The sequence below is a fragment of the Corvus hawaiiensis genome, chromosome 14, assembly GCF_020740725.1.
Source record: "Corvus hawaiiensis isolate bCorHaw1 chromosome 14, bCorHaw1.pri.cur, whole genome shotgun sequence".
NCBI classification, from domain to species: Eukaryota; Metazoa; Chordata; class Aves; order Passeriformes; family Corvidae; genus Corvus; species Corvus hawaiiensis.
In genome coordinates, this window is record NC_063226.1 from 4,576,405 (window position 1) to 4,595,056 (window position 18,652).

Below are 18,652 nucleotides of genomic sequence, written 5' to 3' on the forward strand. Positions count from 1 at the left end.
GCACGAGGGATGAACTCCCCCCAGTGCTGATTTGGATGGGGTTGGATAATCACAGTTGTGCACTGCAAACTGCATCAGCCAGTGGGGCTCCAATTGAATGAGGGGGGAAATGGTCCAGAGTAAATCATTCAGAAATTGTAGAAAGGAGGAGCCGGGTGACTTGCCCAGAAAAGGAGGTTTGGAGTATTCCAGCTCAGTCCCAGGAATTCCTGGTGCAGTATTTTCCCCTGACAGGGCACGCAGCTCCACTATCACCCTGTTCACTCCCATGAACATTGTGGTTTCACCCAGTCCTTGGGGCCTGCAGCTAATTCTGATCAGAAAATTGTTTTACTTGTGCTGCACTTAGGAGCTTTTATGTGAGAACAATAAATTAGAGGGCTGACGTGGCCTCAGGCACGAATTTGAAACAAGTTTATGGGAACATAAAGGAAGAAGGGAAAATGTGCTCTTTATGTTTATTTACAACACCATTGGGAACCTCCATTTCAGAGATTTCTGTTTGAAAAGCACCTTTCATGTTCTTCAGAATTATCTCCTGGATTTTCATCAGATAAGGGGCTGAGAGTAAGAGCTCTGTAACAATTTACTCAGCTCTATTTGATAAAGACATGCTAAATTAGGCCAGACAGATCTGACAGTCTCCTGCTCTCTTGTCCAGTTTAAGGGGGAAAATGTCTAATAGGGGCTCAGGGCTGAAATTTTATTTGCCAAGAGCTTTTCTTAGGTGTTACTTTATATAAAGTGAAGTCAAAGTGCACTGAAACTGTAAAAGATGTGTTAATCCTGGCTCACCATCTGATTTGGCCAAGACCTGTCAAGGACACCAACATGCCCAAAATTAAAGGGAAAAAACTGAATTAACTTTAGTAATAAACAGCATGATTTAGGGAAAGTCTTGAGTAACTCACTTGGTTCTACTCCACACATAAAAGTAGGTAGGAGACACCATAAAATTTGCTTATAATCAATAGGGATTTAATTCAGAATACTTCAATTTTCAAACAGTTCTATTTTAAGAGAAATATTGTGCTATAATCTTTCATGTCTTGAAAAATACAGGAGTGACCCCTGTACAAATCAATCATCATTCTGTTTCAGCAACAACTATTTGTTATATTTTTTGAACGAACGCAGAAGATTTATGGGAGTTATTAAAATTGCAAAGTTAACCCAACTATTCAAATCAAATGTGATCAAATTATTCAGCCTAAAATAGAAACTTTAAAAAATTTAATATTTGGAGTCCATGATGAGATTGTTAATGCACTGCACTGCAGACTTCAATGGTATATAAGTTTTAAATAAAGTAGATATTGTAAAACAACTGAATATTAAATTCAGTGCTAATTAAAGCCATAAACAGGTTATGTGTGGTGTGGTAGGAGATGAAGCACTTCTGGGAAATAAGGCCTTTAACAAGCTCGGAGTACCAAGCTAGAGATGAGCTCATCAAGTTCATTATTAATTCATTTCTAAGAACACGGCTCTGCTCGTGTAAGACCTGACAAAACAGCACAAGCATGAATTTTGCAAACCCAAGTAACACAGCAGGCAAAACTCAGCCACAGCTGAGTGCCTCGGTCTGCTGGAGAATAATCCATCCCTACCCACTGGGGTCCAGCTCTTCCTTCAGCAATGCAGGGTTAAAGACACATTAAAATATTCTGGAGTGGAAAAAAATTAATAAACGGTGAATCTGAGGTAAGGAACTCTAAAAAGAGCTGTTAAAACAAAAGCTGCTGGGGTAGGCAGTTGGAGAAAGGATAAAATTCCCCTCACAGTGAATGAAGAATGTTCCTTTCCATGCTAGGACTTCTTCGTTTTCAGCACAAGGGATCCCCCTTCCATCAGCAGGGAAAATCCAGTTAAATTCTGTGCTGAAAACAGGAGTGGGAGATAACCCTATAAAGCACTTGCCCACATTACAGGGCTTTCCTCACATTACAGGGTTAGCAATTCGACGGGAAGAGAGAGATTTGTAAAATCAGTATTTTAAACACATTTTTCATCTATGAGCCTTGCTTCATCCTTTCAAATTTCATACAGGATCTCTGGGAGAAGGAATTCCAGGAAGCCTGTAAAAGCTGCAGGGATGCCCAGGGATTTTACAGCAGCAGTAGAGTTATCCATCATTTGGGTGGGGAGTGAATTCCAATTGCTCTACAGGGACAGCATTGCTGAAGGGAAAATACTGCCCAGAATACTTCAAGTAGAGATTTACTCTTTACCTTCTTCCATGGGAAGCAGACCCAAAAAATCAGGAAAAAGCCTCTTGTAAATTCCAAAGTAAGTGACGCGAAGGATGGTATGGTATGAAAAGACGTGCTGGCACCTTCCCAGCTGTTCCTCTGCTCAGAGGCCTCATTGCCATACAGGCAGCTTCCTGGGCTCCCCATGGAAAAATCAATGGATGTTGTAAAAGCAGCTCATCGAATGTATGTCAAGACTTCCTGGTTTTCCTTGAGTCAGAACATTTTATGTATAATTTATAGATATGATCAATGGCACTTCAACAAACGAGAGCTACCCCAGCAGCTGAAATCAAGGGAGACCAGGCAGAGTTAAACCAGCAAAACATCCTCACTTCAGTTATGTCCAATAAAACCTGAGCCACACTACAGAACTGAGCAATGGAACATTAAAAACCTTGAAAAAAAATTTTCAGCAAACTTATACCCTAAAAGTATCCCACTCCTGATAACTGAAGCTCATTGTCCTCATTAGTGTGTGATAAACAGGCCTGAACGGTTTCACTCCAGCCAGGCTTTGAAACCAAAAATTTCCTGAAGGGCTGGGTAAGCCACAGAACATAAACATTCAATATAACAACAATTTTTAGGCCTTAATATTCCAAAGAAAAAAACCCAGATGTAACCATCTTTCCAAGCTGGCAAGCAGTAAGAATGACTGTAAGGAAAAACATCTCAAAGTTTTAGTTATCTGTGCCAGGAAAGATTTAAGATTTCCCAGTGACCTTGTCCCAGGTGTCCTTGTGCTTTCCACCTCAGCTAGGAATAAACAAATTTCTGATGTAACTGGAAGAGGGAGGACATCTGACTCTGCCTTTTGGGATCTAAGACCCCATACCACTTTCACCCAGCCTCTGCCTTCACCAAGGAATCACAAAGGAGAAGCATGGAATAATTTGGGTTAGAGGAGCTCCCAGGAGGTGCCTGTTCCCACACCCTCCCATGGCAGGGCCAGCTTTAATGTTGGATCAGGTTGTCCAGGGCCTTGTCCAGTCAGAAGTTTGGAATGTCCTCCCAGCACATCCAAGGACATTTAAAAGCTCACTGCAACACCAAAAATGGGACTTTGCTTGCCTCTGCTCCTTGTTGAGACAGTGATGTGGTGAATAAAATGAATTACTGCTGATTCTCGGTGGTGTTGGGTTTTTCTCGGGATTGGAAGGGAATATATACACACACACATATGTCCCACCATTCCTACGAGCTTTGGTATGGGTACACTGTTTTATATACCAGAAACACGGATCCCACTAAGACTTCCAGGCTTTACCAACAACATGTCACAAGGGTGATAAACCTTAAGGCCATTAACAAAAGAAAAAATACTAATTAACACTGATGAGACCAACACAAGTAACTTTCCTTTGCAGGACTGTGTCATGGCAGGAAATGTCAGCAAAGTGATCACAGAATGTAATGCATTAACTAAAATTAATGGAAGACTAATTCCTGAGAACACCGTGAGCCAGCACTTCATCAGGCTCCAGGAGAATATTCCCGTGTGAGATGAAATATTGAAGCACCAGGATAAAGAACATCCCACAACAAAGAGGACACATAACTCACCTGTTCATCTCTTCAAGGCAGTCGGTTGCGAAGTAGAAGCTCTTTATTTTGGGGTGACATGCTTTGAAGGCACTATAAAAAGAGCACAAAGGATAAACCCCACCTTTTCTTTCAAGCAATTTGTCTACAAATACACCAGACTGTCCTGCTCTATGATCTTCAGCATGTTACAGGTTTCATAGGCATTTGTAATCTTCAGTCTGAATTTTGCTGCCTAAACTTATAGATGGATTCCTCCTGATCTGATTTCATCCACATTTGTGAGCCTCATACTTTGCAAAAATTTAAAAACCCCTTGAATGATTTAAAAATACAAATCCTTTTGGTAACCACTGATGTTCTACATTTAAAAAATTCTTGGGTGAATTTGAAAGTCTTGCTGAGTATATTCAAGTACATCTTAGTTGTATTCCAAAGATCAGCTAAAGTGATAAGTGCTTGATTCCCCCCCCCCCTTCTGATATATTTAGATGACTGTTCTGTGTTTTACAAAGAGAAATACAGAGTGCTGCCAAGTTGAGCTAGAATCACTGGAATAATGGATAATAATCAGATGGCGTGGGTGATTATAGTTCACAGATAATGGTTTTTATTAATGCTTTCATGTGGTCTAATCCCTGAGTTCTCCCTTGGCTGGGCAGTTGAAAACTGCTAAGAACAATAATTACAATTTTTACGAATTTTTTGTGTGGGTATAATGAAAAGGAGTTTTGCTATCCAGGAAACCAAGAAGGTCCCAGCATTAAAGACTATTAATTTGATTAGTGGGCAAATGTTAAAAAAATGCCACACTATCATTCCTAACATTTAGGTTAAAATACTGACATTCGTATGGTAATTACCAGAGGTAAGAACTAGATTAGGAATCATTACACATGGAATTATGAAGAACCTGTGATGCAACATTTCCACTATTAATAGCTTAAATGCAAATGAGTGTTTTATTAATTACTATGACTTACTGCAGTTTTCAAAGACAAGATGAAAGCTGAAGAAGCATCACCTGGGCACGTGATTTTTTTATAAATATAATTAATACAAATGCATCCAGCAACAGCTTTCCTAACAAAAGTCCTACAGCAGAGTTGTATTTTCATGCAGTTTCCTTTTCCATGAGATTAGGGATATGAGGGTAAGGTTATCTTTGCACAGAGGGTTATCGTTAAATAATAAATTTCATAAAAGGAGACTGTCAAGGTATGTAAGTGTTCTTTTGGCATCTGGTCAGTGATAATTTCCACTGCAGAGCCTCACTGCCCTGGCTGCCGGAACTTCGCAAATGAAAGCAGTGAGTGACTGTGAAATCCCACCCAGGGATTCGTGGTGCCCACTAGATGGCACAAGCTTGTTAATTATCTCTCTTTTGATCATTATATAAATGCAGTTTTAGGTATGCTCTGATCAAACTTATGCTTTCTTTTAACTGATTAGTATGATATGATTTTAGTGTCACAAATTCTTATCGTTCTTAGTCTTCTGCTTTTAAAGTGGAACTTTTTAAACCCCATATGCCAGCTGAGTACCAGCAACTCCAGCTGATCCTATGGAAAGAGCTGATGCCTGCCTGAGGGTAAGAAAGGTGAAATAGTTTTGTGTTTGTCTTTAGACACGTGCGTTAGAGCAGTACATGACATCTTTAATTACACAGAGATTAAGCAAATACTGTACCTGCAACAGAAATTCCTTACAGTACTACATTTTTAATGCTCAAAATAGAAAATCATGATTAAACAAACACTCCTGCATAGTTACACTGTTGGTCTGAACTCTCTGCAACATCTGCACCTTCTCCTGCTCCTCTTGCCCAACCATCTCCCAGTGGGATTGGCTGGGATTGGAGAGGATTATGTGGTGGATCTAAAGATCCTAATCCTCTTGGCTAATCCTGAGAGAATATCACATGGTGGAGTTTCTGCTTGTAAATAGGATTATTTTCCTAGATGGGAAATTTAAATACAAACAGGCATTCAAATGCCAATATTGGGGTTTCAAGTCAATGTTAATGGGTTCAAGTTAGTGTGATGAACACAGTTAATTTGGCTCCACTGTGCTCTTGTAGTGTGATAAAATCTATGATTAGTGGATCCTCTTCTAGGGGAAGGTGTCCCTACCCATGGCAGGGGGTGGAATGGGATGATCTTGAAGGTCCCTTCCAACCCAAACCAGGCTGGGATCCTATGATTATTAGAATATTACATTCTCACAGGAACCCTGCCTCAGTCAAAGCACAGAGAGGTGAGATCAGGGCTATGCAACAGGTCAGGCACTGTCTGCAGGGCTCCTGGCTCAACTGTTACAGAACTTGTGAAAGTGTCATAAAATGCAGAAAGAGCAAGGATTTTGTCAGGGGTAAATGAGTAAAATGCTGCAGGTCTGGCTGCTTTTGCAAAGGAGTTCCCACGTGCCAAGTCCCTGCAAACAGCTCTAATTGGTTACTATATGAATGTTCCTTAAGGTCTTTCTGCCTGATATTGTGATAATTTCCTGAGGTAGTGAATATTAAAGCTGCAATAATGTATTGCACTGTTACATATCTGCAGACTGCAGAAAACAGGTCTTTATTGGTATGAAGTGGAGATCCCAGTTCTGTGCAAACTTGTGATTTAAATGTATTGCAGTTCTGTGTCAGGGCTTCAAAACATGACAATAAATCCATCTTCATCTCCCAGCAGTGTCACTAAGATTATTATTAGGGAAGTGTTTAGATACATTCCTAGCATTAGGAACTGGAGTCTCCAGGGAAGCAATTTGAGATGTATAAATAGGAATAATTCAGAAGAATGATATCTATATATTTACATTTGGCTTGGTTTGGAGGGCCCCAGACTGTCTGCAATAATCAAGATGTGGTGTAGTGAGTGCCAGTTAAAGGGATAATCCCTTCATCCATTGGCTGCACTCCAGTTAACACAGCCCAGGAAGTTTCTTCCCTGTGGGGGCCCACTGGTGGCTCAAGGGGGCTTTGCTGTCTGCAAAGACTGTCAAGATCTTTTCAGAAGTAATAAAATTACTGAAACTGCAGGAACATTTAAGCTATACCTTCATGTCTGCCTGTACTACATCAATGACATTTGTGTAGAGCTCTGACTGCACACTTTCAATATGAAGTGCCAACACTGTGGCATATCCTTGATAAATTTAAGACCCAAATTTGCATTAACTAGGCAATGAAAATTTTCACTCGGTGGAAATTGTTGAAGGTTCAGGCAAAGCACCAATTGATAAGGATTAATTATACCTGTAGCTCAATTAATTTTTATAGTTGGGGATCAGCATCACCGTGGGGCCCTATGATTATCAGTATCTTTGAAAATAACATGATATTCATTTCATGCCACAGCATACAAAGTCAAATAACTGTAATTTCTCATACTGTATGATCACTTTTAATCAGGAGGATGCAGGTGTTGCCTAAAAGCAGTGGAAAGTTTTTCAGCACCAATGCAAAAAGCCTCCTTTCACAGAGACGAGGTCATTGCACATCCACCTATAGCCCAGAGGGCTGAACCAGTCTGAGATAATGCCATGGTTCCTGTGATGATCAGGGTACCTTCATTAAATGCATTACTGAGGCAAATCATCAAACCATACCGAATAATGCATTCAATTATATATATTCTTGTGAACTCTTTCTTAAGGCTATTCCATCACTGTGTGCCATGGACATCAGGAACAGCCAGGCTGGGGAGCAGAACTCCCCATCCAACAGAACAGTGGGAGAGAGAAATCCACTAACTATCCCAGGAAGGGTTCAAATCCTTTAGTTTCAAAAGGGTTTGAACATTTCACATCAATAGCTCTGAAAAGAACAGGGATCCGAGAGGAAATCCAAACTGGGTTCCTGTCTTGGGGTGACTTTGTGATGTGTATCCCCTATCACTGCCCCACGCCCAGAAAATAACTTTGTGCCTTTCTGTGCCTTTAAACTGAGCCTGAGAGGGGAGAGAGACAAAAGCGAGGGAACTTTCTAAGCAGTTTGTTTCCTTGTTTTCAAGGACACAGAGATAGCGAGGGCTCTGTGTTCAGCTGCGGCAGCAGAGCGAGAGTGGGGAAAGCACCCTGCTTGCTTTCAGCCAGGTTTTCAGCTCCTTTTTCTTTCTCCAGAGAGAGACAGAGAGTTGAACTTTTGTTTTCCTGGGACTTTGTTTTTTCCTTTTTTTTTTTTCTCTGCTGGACAGTTTCAACATCAGAATACATTGGGAGGACTTTCCACCGAGGCCTTGGCCCTGGAGGTGGGCCCACCACCCCTTCCCAGCTCCAAGGAGGGGGAGAGAGAGATCTAGGGAAGGCCTCTGAAATTTTCCCAGGTTTCTCTCAGCAGAGAGGGAGGTTTTATTATTTAGCATCATCATCCTCTTCCTGTGTGTTTGTTAAATAAATAGTTTTTATCTCTTTCACTTTCCTTTGAAGAAAATTTATTTTTTCCCAAACCTGGTGAGGGAGGTGTGGTTGTAACCTGCCTTCTCTCAGAGGATATACTTCTAAATTTGGCCAAACCAGAACAGTTCCAAAATGTTCTTTCTTCCTTAGCTCTCCAAAATGGAGAGCTGAAGGAAATCTGACACTGTGATTTGGGCTTTTCTGTGGAATCAGGCAATGGAGTGATGCTCACTCCTGTCCTTGTAGGATGATCCAGAAGAGGACAGGTGAGTCCTTTCCAGATGTGCTCACAGTGGCTGTGGGTTGGAGCTGGCTGGACACAGGCAGGGCCCGCATTCCCACATGCTGGATATACTGAATTTCACTGCACACACTTTCAGGTGAAATAGTGGCCAGTGAAAGGTGCAGTTTTTGTGATGGGGGAAATATATAAACAGTAGTCCATGAGGGAAGAAATCAAATGGAAATTCAGCTCAGGAAAAAAGGGAATATACTATTAACGTCTTCATTATACTTTTACCTCTGGACCTGCCTCTTCTTGAAAGGATTCCAAGCCTGAAGGTTCTCAGCTTTCAGTCGTGTGCAAACTTTTAGTTAATCAGACTTTTCCCTGTGCATATACCCTACAGAAATCCTTCTCTAAGCTGAGTTCTGAGGGATTGTGTTCTCATGCTTTGAGGAAAGCTCTGGAAGCTATTTCTAGCTGTGCACAATGACCTTCTGTTTGATCTTGGTTAGTTCACTGAAATCTGTTAAGTGCTTTATATTCTAACAAAAGGGTATTATTTTTCCTGTATTTTGTTCAATATCATTATTAATATCTACTCATCGCTCTCAGGTATTTATAGTGCTCAGCTCATGTTTAATTTCTATAGTGATACCCTCAGCTGAAAGGAGAAATAGAAGTATAAATTGCACTGTCTTGTACTTCTCTGACACAGTAATAATATCCCCAGACAAGAACAGGCAACTGAAGAGGTTTGATTTTCTGATGAGCAGTCTCTATTGTAATTCATATCTTCAATATTTCTATTGTACATGTGCTCATAGTTGTAAGGCTTGCTTCCTCAGACCAAAACTGCATTCAGTCATTGGAAAAGCGCAGGAAAAATCCAGGATGCTTAGTTAAAAGTAGGAGAGCATACAGAAGACAAATGCAAATAATTCAGGAGATACCAGCAAAGTGCTACTCTCAAAGCATTGGAATTGCTCTGTTAAACCTGTTGATTGCAATTGCAACACTGGTTGGAAGCAGTTTCCAAAGAGTGTCTGTTATTAAATATTCCTTAATTGTGGAAAGCTTACAATATGCTTTTTAGTGTAGCAGAATGTAGAAGTAGCAATATGCACATTATGCAGTGTTCATTTTGCATATGGAACCTAAATATTTTAGCAGTTGAGAGCAACACAATACTGGGTATGTAAAGCTTCCTCCATAAAAGAGAAAATTAAGATTATATTCACCATCCCCTGCTATCATATTTGTTATGATATTTCCTATGGGAAAATATGGCCCTACTGAACCTGAGAAAATTTTATCTCTTTACTAAAGTATTCATTGCTTTTTGATTTACTTATTTAACTGAAGCTGTAACTGGACTATCTGGCAAGATGACTAAAGAGTTATTATATTCATTTTAATCCAGTAAATGGAATTTACATTACATTGTATCTTTTACAGTAAAGAGAAAAAACTTAAGTGGATCTATGATAATATATTTACAGATTTCAAGGTTTTTCTCAGTAACTTCCTTCTCTGGACTTTACAAGTGTTCAGTACTATGTATAGCAAACTTCCAAGAACAATCCTTTATAAGAATAATTGCATCATCACTTACTGTTTTCGTCTGCATTCAATTGCTCTGTCTATCCTGAACTCAGGTAAACTAATGAATCCTTCTGCTTTTTCATCCTATTGAATGAGGGGAAAAAAAAGTGATGTTGAAAAAGAACATAGAATTAAGGAAGAGAGAAATGAGCAACAGCTGTTTGGGTTTTGTACAAAGAACATAGACCAGTCAAAGGAAATACTGGATGTATTTTGCACATACTGTTTTTACTATGAAATATTCAATTCATCGCACAATGTCAGTAACCTTTCTGAGGTAACTAAACTGGTAATTTCTCAAAGGAGGCACAGCCATCCTAATCTTCCTTTGCTGAAGATCACAGAAAACCTTCCAGCCCCAAACACAGCACCTGAACAGAGGAGAGGTCTCAGATTCTTCATCATAAATCTACATTTTACAGCTGTTTGGTGGATGTCTCTCTTTAAAGCCACAGTTGTCAGACCACGTGCCCTGCTGACAGCCCCTGAGGAGATTCCTTGGCGAGGTCACCTCTGATTAAATGGAGAGGTAATAACCAGGAAATGTATCCTGTCACTTTTTGCTTCTTTTGAAGCAATTCAGCAGGAAAAGCAGGGAGACATATAAATACCAGTCAGGTTTTTGAAAGGTATTAGCAAGAGCACAGTGAATTATGGCTTGGTTGTGAGCCACAGCCTGAGAGTCAGGGGGACACACCCAGAGCCCCCCACCTGGCACGGGCAACGTCGAACAGCACAAAACCTCTGGGCCATGATCACCCACAGCCTCAACAGCCCTGGCTTGGGCTACAGAAAACACAAAAACTGAGGAGAGTTATTCTACTAAGCTCGTCCTCTGGAAGAAAATGGGAGACATGGAGTAAAAGATCAGTAACCAAAGCAGGCTGCAGAGTTCAGCTCAAGCACTGGGGCTGCTGCACACAAACGGAAGAGCAGCACTGAACCACTTTGGGCTTCTCCCTTCTGTTATTTTCCCTACATTTATGCAGATTGCACCAGCATAGGCCCAGTGGTTTTCGGGAAAATTACACCAAGAACAGCATTTTACACATGAAAAACTGCAAACTCCAGACTAATTCTGCAAAAAGCAAGAGGAACATCGATATGAAAATAACTTTTAGATAAAGAGATTTACAAATTCAGATTTTCATATCTGCTGCACATAACGCTTAACTAACACAAATGGTTACACTTTACACATCCCCCCCAAGTCAAACTGGGGAGAGCTGAGTGTTAGTCCAAATAAATCTGTAGAAAAGGATTAACTACATACATATTCACTTCTTAAAGACTACCATGAACATCTGCTGTTTTATTAGGCTTGAACATGGACTTGGAGACTTTAAAAAATAATTTCAATTGAAATATTTCCAGCCAGAGTGCCCCAGACTTGGCAATTAAAGTGGCAGTTCATCCGACCACACAGTAGAAAGACTTTACTAGTAAAATGAATTATAAAGCTTAAGGTTTCATTTTTGTCTTCTCCAAGCATGGTGTGTACTTACATTCTGGTTTGTGTACCAGTACAAGGAGGAATCCTTCAGAATGAACCAGTACTTTTTCCATTTCTGGGTGAAATATCCCTTGGCATCCTTTTTCTTCCAGAGCCAGCCTTCGCAGTCCCCGTGGCCCAGGTCCTTGCAGGAAATGCGCCTCCTGCTCACGCTGGAGAGGGAACTCCCTGGGAAAACCACGGGGGTGACACAGACACCCAGTGAGAGGGGGGAAACTGCTCCATTTAAACACACCACTGATTTTTAATTCAAAACCCTCCAAGCCAAATCCTCTCCAGATTCGGAACGAACAATTTCCAAACTCAACAGTGCCCTGCAATTTTGGTTTCAGCGTGAGCACAAAATGAAAAGGGTCTGGTTTATGCAATGCTTTATTTAATCTCTAGAGGGTTCATTCCTCTTAGGGCTGCATTTTTTTCTGATTAAGATCAGCAGCATCATTCCAAAGCAAAAATGTATTTATTTCGCCTCAGTCAGGAACTCAGAATATGACACAATCTGTGCACAGATGAAAACACTACATTTTTCCATATATCTTCCTTTTAGCAGCAGAAACCCTGTCAAATTATGGGAATTTTTAAACCAAATTTTTATAAGCAATAAAAAAGAAAGATTGTTCACTTCCATAACAATGCACATGCTTACATGATTTTTATCCTGAAGTGAACAACAATCTTTTAACTTTACAGCATTCTGTTAAAGGCACCAGGTATAGGGGTTTTTTTCTTGGTGTTATTTCAATGAATCCTAATTGAAAGGCTTAAAAATTTAGCGTGCCTTGTAAATATTAATAAAATCACGTTTTTAATAAATATGGTATCATTTCTTTTCCTGAAAATAAACTCTGTGGGAAATTTCCTTAACATATCAGACATTTTCTTTTCTGTGAAAAATCAAGTTTGTGATGCTACAGGAATTACATTTGTCCTAAAGCTGTGAAGCAGGGAAGAAATTTAGAGAATATAAAACACCAGCCTTTGCTCTGCGGTGTTCCACAAGCAAGTTCTCATCAATTTGCTCATAGATACTGCCTGCCTTCTTCCTAAGGAAGAGGAAATTTTACCACTCACCCAAGCAATATTATACCTATAACACATTTATTTTGGTATTTTAATTTGGTATTTTCCTTTGTTGTTTACCATCGAATTCAGAAATATTTGAATTCAGTTGAACTATTGATACAGATCACTTATTATCAGAGAAGGAGCCTCATTTTCTAGTTTCAAAATGTTAACTGAAAGAAGTTACCTTTTGACCATTTTCTGCTTTTTACCCTGAGGGAAGCGTAATGGAATGACTGTAAGGAAAAAAAATAAATCAATTATGAAACACCAGTGAAGGTAACAGCAGTAACATGTAAGAGCTTTCATTCACTCCCATCTCCAGGGTTATCACAGCAGCAGTTATCACAGGATCTCCCTTCTGTCATTTTTCTCTTACTACTGCCATCCACATCATAAAGAAAACAACACTCTTCTAGATCTGCAAACTGAAATCCCGTTTTACAAAAATCTTAATTTAAATTGCTATGAAACCATGAAGGATCCTTTGCATGAATAGCTGTGCAGTAGCTTGAAAACTAAAGATATAAACTCCTGTGAATGAGCTAATAAAATGACAGGTATTTGAAGTTTGTTGTATCAATGAAATAATTATACAAATATGCATTCAAAAAGAAATATCCACCACAAACATTATATGCAAAATCCTGTGCTCAATGACATGTTGAAGTCACATTCTTCCTACCTTAGAAACAAGTTTTTTGGGTTGGTGGTTGACAGAATAAGTCTCAGGAGAAAAAAAAATGCTTTCTTTCTTTTGTGGCAGCACTAGAAAATTGCTACAGATTCTGAAAAAAACCCCCTAAAAGCATCTCTTTATTTAAACCTTAAAACAGGGATGGTACTCAAAAACTGGTAAGGATTTGCCTCCAATATATAAATGCTTAAGAACTCTAGAAAATAAACAGGTGATAATAAGACTCCAGCTCCAGAGAGACAAAGTTTTGTTTTAAATGAAAGTGGCAGAGGGAGGAGTGGGTTTGGACATGCACAGCCCTGTTTGTAACCCTCTTGTGATTTAGGCACTTGATGTCGTGGAAGGTTTTGTGGGAACTGCAGGGATCAGCAGTCCCTGACTCCCGAGGGAGCTGGCTCAGAGAGCACCAGCTCTCTGTGCTCTCCTGACCTCAGCCTGTTCTCCCAGCCAGCCCCAGGACAGGAATGTCCCACACAAAAGTGGCAATTCCGGCAGGGATAGCTCAGGGAGTGTGTGTGCAGCGTGTCACTGACACAGCACATCTCCCCCATTTAACATCATCTCTGCAAACGTGTCTCTTTGTTCTGAGCACGGGAGAAGACAAAGATTGATGCTCCTGTGCTGGAGGAAATGTAGCAAAATACAGAAATGAAACAGCAAAAGTCTGAGAGAAAGTCTCAAATGTGCACAGCAACACTGGGGGTTTTTGTTGATGTATTGCAAATCACAGCAGCAATATTGATCATCCCTGTTGTGTCAACTGGAGTTCTGTGGTGGCTGGGGCTGAAACAATCTGCTCAATGTTCCTCTTTCCAGAGAAATGCATTAGGGCAAAGCAGGTGTGCTCCTGAAAAAGACATCACCAAATTTTTCCCCAACCGAGGCTAGAGAAATGTAGTGAAGGAATAAAACCTTATCATGAAATGTGGTTAAGTTTAAAGAACTGCATGACAAATGAAACATCTTGAGGAGATACTCACCAGAAACTGCTATGCATCATTTAATATAATAGTTTTAAAAATAATAAAAAAAACAAGCACGACAAATCAGGGAGAGCTGAAAATATCTTTCTGAAATAAAAAATATCTTTCTTCTAAAAAGCGAAGTTAATTATTCTTACTGTTCTGTTTATGCACACATAGAATGCATTCAAAACAAGGAAACCAGAAAGTGAAAGGTTTGCAATACCTTGGGAATCAGTAGTTAATTAGCAGTGCTAACGTAAAAATTCAAGCTCCATATTCTGAGAGATAAAAGAACCACTATAATATAATTAACTTGGTGGCAAACACTGTAAGAAAACAGTCAGAACTCACAACTCCAAATGACTCAGAGTTGCTATGGGAGACAGACAGATGATGGGAGGACTCACTGGGGCTGTCAGCACTTCAATTCTTATCTCAAAACCACAACACAAGGCCAGAGTGAGAGAATGCACACCCTGCCACCCCCACCCAAAAACCAGCACAGTGGAAATTAAAAAAATGTGCTAGAATTGAATGGATGCTACATGAAAGTAAATGAAGGAGATCTCAGTGTAACCAGTGGGTAGGAGAAGTGCTGTCACAGAAACACCAAATGGAAAGCAAAATGGGTTGCTTGTATCTCCACTGGCTCAAACCTCAGGAATTTTTAGGGTAAACTACTTAGAACTGAGTCATTACAGCCACAGAAAGGTTTGGGTTTGGAGGGACCTTAAAGCTCATCCCATTCCAGCACCTGCCTGGGGCAGGGACATCTTCCATAGACCAGCTTGCTCCAAGCCCTGTCCAACCTAATCAGTGTAAAAAGTGCTAAGTCAGAATGAAGAACGGACATTCTACAAATGAAGGTTCTGTTGTTTGTCCTTTGTATCAAATAATTGCAAAATGCTAAAGAATAGAACAACGTGCAGCTATTTCCATTGAAAATGGAGCGCCTCGAAGTTGGTACCACAAAAATATCTGAAAATCCTAATCCCCAATCTCCCTATCATTGTATTGGTACTATTTAAATATTCTAAGAGTTTTAAAACTTTTCTTTACCTTCAGGGTAAGCCTCCCTCCAGACGTGCCTTCCAGCCTAACGAGGTGTGTGATTCTCCTCCCCAAACGAGCACATACCTCAGAACACACACCACGGTTCCTAAACTTAACTAAAACTACTGCAGACACACTGGCCTGGTGTGGTTGCAGCAGCCAATTTCCTCAACATCGAAATTATCCCTGGATTTTTGTTTTCAGCCCTTTCACAGTACAGACAAATGTCAAGATCTGGGATATCTTAAGCATCTTTAAAAAATATGGCAGTGAATTGAGCAGTTGAGGAGCTTTTTGCTTATTTAAAGCACATTTATAAATCATTACCTTCCTCATGGATGTGTTTCCTGGATGGTCAATGGCAGAACTTGCATATCTAAGACAGAGAGAAGAAAGATGTCAAATAACCAGAGGAAAAAAACCCCAACTGATTACATAGTTACATACACACACTCTGTGCATTTCTAAATATATCCCCAGCATCCTGCAGCACAAAGTTCTATAACATTTTGCTGCAGGATGCTACAGATACCAAAAAATTGACACTTTAAAATGCAAAAATACTATCTCTGATATATGTGAGTTCTCTAAAGACTGAAGAACAAAGCAGGGCAGCAGCACCAGAGGCCTTTCCTCATACAGTGCAAACAGGATTGGCCATGATGGAAATAGGACACTGAATCAGGGTCAGATTTGTCTGATCTGGCACAGAAATTCTTAAACACACAATTCCCCTCATGCTCTCAAAGTGAGGAAAAGGAGAATCCTTAAAACTGTGGATGTTTTTGTAAATGTCATATAAACAGAAACGGAATGCAGATTTGGGAAAGTGATTGAGGGGAAAAATGAAAAAGGAATAAAAGGATTGTGGAAATTTTCAATATGTTGCCAAATTCTGTTGGTCATAATAACAACAGTTGTTTTAAGTCAGCAAGGCAGGAAGTTGCATTTTCTCATTTGAAGATTTCCATTGTTAGGAGGAATCAAATTTACCAGCAGAAACAACTTCTGTATTGTGGGTTAGAAATCAGTCCTGAGGCAAAGGAAATTTCCAGGCTGCAGTGAAGGGATGGAACACATAACATTGAAATTAAATTCATAAAAGTTAATAGGCAAGACTACGACGTGCTGAGCTGTCTGTAGGTGACATGGATTGAAAGAAACAATGAAAACCAAACAAGTTCAGCTTCAGACCTTTGGGAAGGGAGTGGAGAGATGCCCAAAGTGCTGCAAGGCTGACTGCGTCACTGATGCCCCATTTCTGCCTGTCCCTGACAGTGCCATCAATGCTGTCCAGTCCTTCTTGGCACTTTCCCCCTGATTTCGGGGTGTTCTTTTTAATCCCATCAGGAAAGCATCACTTTTGATGCTTCCACCCTCTCTCTCAGTCAATACACCACCTGAACTGTGCAGCTGTGGTGGTATCTAAAAAGTCCTTAGTCAAGTTTTATTTGCCTCTGTGCAACCAGAGTAATGGGTCTCCTTGCAGTAATCACAGACTCTCAGCAGCAGAAATGCTGTAAAGTGAGGGAAGCAGTCTGGAATTAGTTATGGGAGCAGTCTGCTCCAGGGTTTTGAAACCTTGGCCAGGGAATCAGGTCAGGAATAGTTGTTCTAGTGTGCAACAAGCGGGATTTTTTCACTTGGCAACAGTTTTCAACAGTCTGCAGGAGGTTTGTTTTGTTTGTTAAAAGATTTTATGTTCGTCAAATACCCATCCCCAAATCTAATTAATCTGGAAGTATTCAGATGTGCAGACCACAGAAGAAGGAAATACTGATATTTTCTTCTCCCTAGACCAGTAAATTTTCTGTATGAAAGCGGCAGAATTAATTAATTTAGACACAGAGGAACCCCAGTATGTTGCGTGTTCTGGTTGAAATACTCTGTATCATATTTGGTTGAGTTATTCCTCAGCTTTGTTTTCAGGAAAGCTGTTGTTACAGAAGCAGAAGGGAAAAGAAGAGGGAAGATGTGCAGTAATACAGGTTAAAGACACATGGACTAATATTTCTCAAATCAATTAAAACAGTTGATCTACTAAATACTTGTTCATGTACAATTGTGCTTTTGAAACAAACTGCAGGATCTAAAAAGATTATACCAATTAAAACAAACAGAAAACAAGAATCAAATCAAACAATTATTTCAGTATGTTTGCAGAAACCTTCCTTGCATAAATAATATCATGTAGAAAAGGCAAAACATTAAGAAAATAACTGCAGAAATTTAAATTATGTTTACAGGCTCATTCTAAAATACTTATTCTACCCTACAATTTCCTCGAATGGATTTCTGAGCTAGTCCTGTTTGGCAGAAACCTGAAGGACTTTAGCAATGTCTATTGTGACTTTGGACATGCTCTGCCTACTCGTGGGGCATATATTGAATTTCTGTGGATAAAAAGGTCTCCTTTTTACCCGTTTTTTCAGAACTTGCACTAATACACACATGTAGCATTTTGGATTTCTCTACCTGGTCACAGGAACCCATTTTTAATCACCTTACCTGGTCTATGATCTACATTTAGATTAGTAGAACTTTCGTCTCTTATGTAACATATTCCTGTCACAACAAGTAAATTCTCACTGCAGATTAATTATTGAGTATTTTGTAGTGAGGTTTGAAATCCCTCCTCATCTCCACGCTGGCTCAGGGATGGCTCCGGTCTCTGCCCTGGGCTATTGATGCTTTGAGCAACTCAGGTGCACCTGTAAAGCTCTGCAGCCTCTGCAGTACGGGTGCATCTGAACATGCAATGTTGACAGCAAAATGTCAAGGCTGAAAGTTATTTTTAAAATTTTCATCTCTTCTTATCTCTCCAGCATTAACCACAACTAAAAAAAAGTAATTCCCAAAGCACACCGCCGTGACTGTGATTAAAATAATCTTTAAGCATAATTTACAAAGACAAAATGTGTTATGAGAAAGACCCTGAGCAGCGTTTTCACACAAAAACTAAGCAAATATTCAGAAAAAGTGTTTATTCAAGTAGCAGCTGTGCCACGTGTGAATGATGCCGTTTTTCTGCCTCTCCCCCCTTGCAGGCCCGGCTGCTGAGTGAAGCAGAGGTCTGCACCCAGGTCTCCACCGGGATATCACGGTTACAAGACACACCCGTGGCCAGAATCCACAGGTATCAAGGTTCCTATTACTGGAAAAAACTTCTCCTAAAGTGAAATGAAGATCAAAGCCCACAGAGAGCCCTGCTAAGCAGAGTCAGGTGTTTGTCTGCAGGAAAGCTGCAGCAGTGATTCCACACTGGGCGCCTGTTACCTCCTCCTCATCCATGAAACAACCCCCAACAGGGCAAAGGCTCCTGGCAAACAGGGGAAC

The 18,652-nt window shown here is 40.1% G+C and overlaps 1 protein-coding gene across 2 annotated transcripts in view; it reads right to left on the bottom strand.

The window, feature by feature from the left end:
• The window catches only part of LOC125333140 (connector enhancer of kinase suppressor of ras 2-like), a 174,623-nt gene that overhangs the window by 17,803 nt on the left and 138,168 nt on the right, over positions 1-18,652 (bottom strand). For both annotated transcript variants that reach the window (XM_048318821.1, XM_048318820.1), the window contains exons 16-20: positions 15,644-15,692; positions 12,789-12,837; positions 11,532-11,707; positions 10,037-10,110; positions 3,819-3,890 (exon numbers count right to left, since the gene is read on the bottom strand). In XM_048318821.1, coding sequence (XP_048174778.1) covers positions 3,819-3,890; positions 10,037-10,110; positions 11,532-11,707; positions 12,789-12,837; positions 15,644-15,692 — 420 coding nt within the window. The remainder of the gene's footprint in view (positions 1-3,818; positions 3,891-10,036; positions 10,111-11,531; positions 11,708-12,788; positions 12,838-15,643; positions 15,693-18,652) is intronic.